General features: G+C 34.8%; 1 protein-coding gene across 1 annotated transcript in view; it reads right to left on the minus strand.

The window, feature by feature from the left end:
- The window catches only part of LOC127966565 (gastrula zinc finger protein XlCGF57.1-like), a 164,763-nt gene extending 160,583 nt beyond the window's left edge, over positions 1-4,180 (minus strand). Inside the window, exon 1 of the mRNA XM_052567674.1 lies at positions 3,868-4,180. Coding sequence (XP_052423634.1) covers positions 3,868-3,976 — 109 coding nt within the window. The 5' untranslated portion in view covers positions 3,977-4,180. The remainder of the gene's footprint in view (positions 1-3,867) is intronic.
- Positions 4,181-5,600: the final 1,420 nt, after the last annotated feature.

The following is a 5,600-nucleotide window of genomic DNA, read 5'->3' on the forward strand; positions in this document are numbered from 1 at the left end:
CGCGGGCTGTGAGGCGGGAACAAAGGACTCCGCTTGGTCTTAAAGCCTTCCGCAAACACCCACGATCACAAATAACAATGATTTTCGTAAAATAATGATTAATTATTAATTGATGATTTGTTATTATCATTATGGTATTGTAAAAATAATAATATGGGCTGCGAGAAAATAATGAATACAAAGAGTAGTGCTGCTGAGTGCAGGCATGTTTCAGCCCAGTAAAGGCGGGCGTACACGGTGCGAATTCGGATGGTCTGAAGATCGTATGTCCATGCACACGGCACGAGTGAGTTTATCTGAAAATCGTACGGATGAGATGATATACGACACGATTTTACAACCTGCGAATTCCAGAAGCAATCGCACGAAGTTGATAGACGTGTTCGACTTGAAGCAGCGCTGCACGCACAGAAGGATCACTGTATGACATTACCGCGAGAGCGATATGAGAGCACACATATCCAATGCATTCGAATCACTCTCGCGGTACTTTGATGTCATACAGGTGATCATTCTGTGCGTGCAGCGGTGCTTCAAGTGGAACGCACCTAATATAACTGCTCTCCCTCTCTGATAACTGCAAATAAAATATTGATACGAGCCGTTACGGTTTCATACACGTACAGGTTATTTTTCAGCAATAGGAAACCGGGACGTTTGGTTACCCTGTGTGTGTGTTCTTGTATATGGTTTATAAATATCTGAAATGGGTATTAAAATGTAAACATGGTTTGTGATGACAATTACTGTGCCCTCGTAAACCAAATGACTTAAAAAAAATACTATACAGTGTTTAATAGAAATTTTAAACATGCATTTTTCGTGATGGATAGAGGTAGTGTATGGGGATATACAGTATAGAATACCGTTACGTTTATGGCGAGTCCCTGTAAACTACATATGCGTGTGTGAGCGAGAGAGGGAGAGAGAACTAAAAAGGCATTGGAATACGTTGCTAGAAACATCATACAGCACTCGCTGTTCCTGACAGACTTCAGCTGTGTGATGTCATCAAGTTTAGACACTTTTTCGCACGACAACTCTCACGTCCGGTGTAGACACAGACAGTGTCTGCTCTATTTACAAATAAGTTATATAAGAACCAAAAAAAAAAAATCCTAAACCAGCGGCATAACGAGATGGAATTATATTTACACTTGCTCTGTCCTCCATCCATGACAAGTTTTAATCTGAACAGATCTTAACGCTGAGTTGATGGTTAGATGCATGATGGGCTAGTATTAACAAAATATAAAATAGTAATATTATCGTAATAGTATGATAATGATAATAGTATCATCTTGTCTCAGTTATAAATGTATAATTAGATTAAAACTTGTTTTGAAAAATTTCTTTGTCATTTGAATATTGATTTTAAAATCGATTTAAATCATAAATCAGATTTTTTTAGGCCATATGCCATCGACCAGCACTAAAAGCAAGTAAAGAAGGCTCCCTTTAAAATCACTTATGTTGTCAGTTAATGAAGCTCTTTTATACGTTGTGTGTATCATGTTGATTATAATGAGAGAACTTGAGTTTAATCATGAGGACAGTTTATTAATCCGTCCAGTCTTTAGAGTTTCAAAGATTTAGCTAAATCATGCAGGTTTAATTTAATTTGTTTGTTGTTTTAGGCTAATAATAATTAATGTGAACAAAATTATACAGCGCTTCACGTTTAAACATGCAACAATTTCTTAATCAGTTTACAAACAAATGTATTTTTGCCAGGAAGTTATCTGTCAAAATAAAGGAAAGGTAACGAATAACAAAAATGCATGTTGTTTTATTAAAGGAATTTAAAAATATAAATTTAAATATAGGCATAATATATTAAAATATTGGCATTGCATATTAATCCATATAGCCTACCCCCCTAAAATAGGCTACCACTTTTAATGCTCCGATGCAAAGTAAACCACAATTTCTTTTGAATAATATAACACATAATTCATGTAATATACTGCACACCTTTTAAATGTGTCCAATCTAAAATATGGTTTAATACCATGTAGCTTAGAGAAAATATAAGCACAGGCTCAGGCATAGGCTTGACATTTATCCTGCTTGAATTTGTTCTAAGAAATAACTTCATAAGTACTGTGGCGATGTAAAGAAAATCCTCCCCTTCCATGCCCATATCGGGATGTAGAACAATTAAGTCAAAATTATGAAAAGGAAAAATCGCTTGGAATAAGGGGGGAAATGGTAAACGCGAACGCCAAGTGGCAGGTGAGCAAACCAAACAATGGACACGAGTCATAACTGAGGAGTTGATCGGCGGGAGTGAGACGCACGCTGTATTAGGTCAGGGTGAGTGCGGAAATAAAGATTCACCAGGCTGCAGAGAGAGAGTGTAACGAACTGCTGAAGGAACTCACAAGATCGTCATTCCGTTGGGTTTTGCTAATCCGGAGAAAACGCTGCCTCCCAAGGATCTTTTCCCTGCCAGACATGGTCAGCGATATTGCACACACGCGCACACACACACTAACGCACTTCATCGCACGCACTTCATCCACACATTCGCGAGTCGCTTTGAGTGACCGATTTATTTATATTACTGACTTTTATTTAATTTCCCTTTCAGTATATCTATGACTTTGGTTGCTCGAGAAAAAATATATACTAATCCTGTGTTTTTAATCCTGTCTGATCTTGTTTACTTTGATGTCTAAGTTCATTTAATTATGCCTGTATGAAAACATTGTCGTTTCAATTGTTGATTTTTAATTTATTTATTTTTTTTTATTATTATTGTTCGTTTTTGTTTTTGTTCCTTTCCTCCTGATTATATGGGGTTTTTGATTTGTGTCCAGAATTGTGTATAAAGAAGGGAAAAATATATATCAATGAATTCTTTTGAACTGCAAGTTGTTGTTTGTCTTCTATTAACTAACGTACAAGCAACCCATGTAGTTTTTGTGTAACTGTGGTTTTGAAAATCTCCCTGGGTTATCACGGTATTTTGAAATTTATTTCGTGACAGGCCAAAATCCTGTCTGGCGCCCGAACTATGAAATAGATAGTTTCCAAAAGGTCACTAGGGCGCACCACTGTTACAGTACCAAACTTTCATCTGTGAATATTGCATATTAAATATATTAAAGATTTTAACTATAGTGTTTTTCTTTCATTTTCCGTGACTAAAGCCGTCAAATGTAACACATCATTGAGGCAAAACTGACATCTATTTGCGAAAATGTGCTGTGATGCACTTGTTTGATAACTTGTGGTTAAAGCGCCACTCAGCAGTCAAAGGCTGCAAATGCACTTTACAGACGCGGCGGCGGTAAAAGAAGCCTTTTGGATGTCTACCTACTGTACTCCCAGTTCCAAGCTCTGACGTCACATAGCACGCAAAACATCAATGGCAGCCCCTACAGATAACATTGCCTACGGATGCAGTGTTTATGCGAGTGGTACACATTGAAAAAAACTATTTTAGGACAATATAAATTTATTTTGCAATAAAATTATTAATCTAGTTACAATTCCTTGAGCTCAGGAAGTACTTCTGTTTTGACTGCATTCATTAACCCTATTACCAAAAATTTTAAAAAATAACCATGACTGACTTCTATAATTTCAATACAAGTAAATGTAACATTTTTGAAGCAGATATAGATGTAAATCAAATTCAGGAAATCTGGATTTTTCTCACGCCTCCTTTCCTTGACCATTTGTTGAAAATAAAAAAGTTTCAGTTTTAGACTCCAGTTTGTACCCAGTTCATAGAAAGTGTCCTGTTTATTACTTGACATTGTAAATAAATATGAAATAATATTTCACAAACTTTTTATACTACAAATTTGACTATAATTTTCATTAATCATTAATGACTGTTCAAAAATAAACACCAACCTCTTTGTTCTTCAGTCTCCGCGTTTTCCAATCTGCAGGATTCTGGATCACTCATGTTCTCAATGTTCAGCTCTACTTCCCTTCTAGGCTGATGGGAATATCCCAGCATTTATTGGAGAGTTGTTGTGGGAGGAGCTTCAGTGAAGGTGAGTTGCTGTAGGAGGAGCTTCAGTGAAGGTGAGTTGCTGTGGGAAGAGCTTCAGTGAAGGTGAGTTGTTGTGGGAGGAGCTTCAGTGAAGGTGAGTTGCTGTGGGAGGAGCTTCAGTTAAGGTGAGATGTTGTGGGAGGAGCTTCCAGCAGTGTGGCAGGAATAGCAAATCTGCTAAAATCCAAAATAATCAGTTAATAATGTTTTCATTATTTCACAGATTTTAAAGCATTTTGAGTTTTGTGTTCACATTTTCAAAGACGGATAGATAAAAGTAAAAGTTCACTTTTTAAGAGTTTTTATTTATTTATTTGCGAGTCGATCTAATATAAACATTAATCTTTTCATTCGTTTATCTATCATAAGAACAAACTAACAAAGAAATGGATGAATACACATGCATAAATAAAATAAATGAAATATAAAAATTACATTAATAAAACAGAAGTACAAAATAGCAAAGATTTCTTGTTCAATTTGGTGAACTGTGGTTGGTTTCAGTCTGTTTCCACCAATGTAATGAGCTTTAAGTGGCAGTTTACAGGTGATCTAAAGATATCAGCGTCATGAATGAGGAGAAAACAGGAACTATTAACATGAAATCAGCACTCCTGAAAAGATTTACATGATCATCAGCAGAGATTTCATTTTATTCACTTTATTTAATAGTTAAGAAACAGCTACTCTATACTTCATTATTATTTATAACAACATGAGACATAAAAATATGTGTCAAAACATATACAAACAAACTCAGAACAAATGACCATGGTTACAGTATTTCTCTGCCTACCGTTTGTCTCCATTCAATTCATCAATTCACACGGAAAAATAAAAACCTTGTTACAATATTTTAAACTAAATATCGTAAAACATTATTGCCCATATTGTACAGCTTCACCACTTAAAACACAGGGGAAGATGCCCCATTATTAAATAAGTGTGCATTTACTCTTAAGTTGTAACATCATTAGATATAATAGCATTAGCTAATAAGTTATTATGGAAAATAAAAAGGAACATTTTCTCATTTACTTGTCATAGCACATGTACTTACAAAAAATTAAGTCACCTTTAATATCGTTCTTATTAATATTTATATGTGTCAATAATTAACATGTCATTGATATAATGTAATAAATCAACTATTCTATTTAAAATTTTGTTTTGACAATTTAGATGAATAATCTAACAACCAATGGCAGTCTGAAAGGTAAATATATTCTATTAATATTTACATATTAGCTTAAAATCAAAAATTATGATGTGGGGCAGAGGGTTTATGAAAAGTCACAGTTATCTTGCCCTTCTCTAAAATCAATGTGTACAGATTGTTTGTTGGTGCATGATTGTCCATTTTACGATCTTGTTTCTGATGCGTTGTTTGTAAAGAAGGCTGACAAATAACACACAATGACCATACTTAAATAAATACATATTCCAATCCATTTACTGACTCCTTTTTGATTCAAAAATTCAAACAGCAACAAACGATAATTAAAAAAATTGCATCGTGGCTGGTCATGATGCCAATTCAAAAACATAAATACCTGTTATTATGAAGAAAGAACACTACACAACTGAA

This window comes from Carassius gibelio, chromosome A4 (assembly GCF_023724105.1).
Source record: "Carassius gibelio isolate Cgi1373 ecotype wild population from Czech Republic chromosome A4, carGib1.2-hapl.c, whole genome shotgun sequence".
Taxonomy (NCBI): Eukaryota; Metazoa; Chordata; class Actinopteri; order Cypriniformes; family Cyprinidae; genus Carassius; species Carassius gibelio.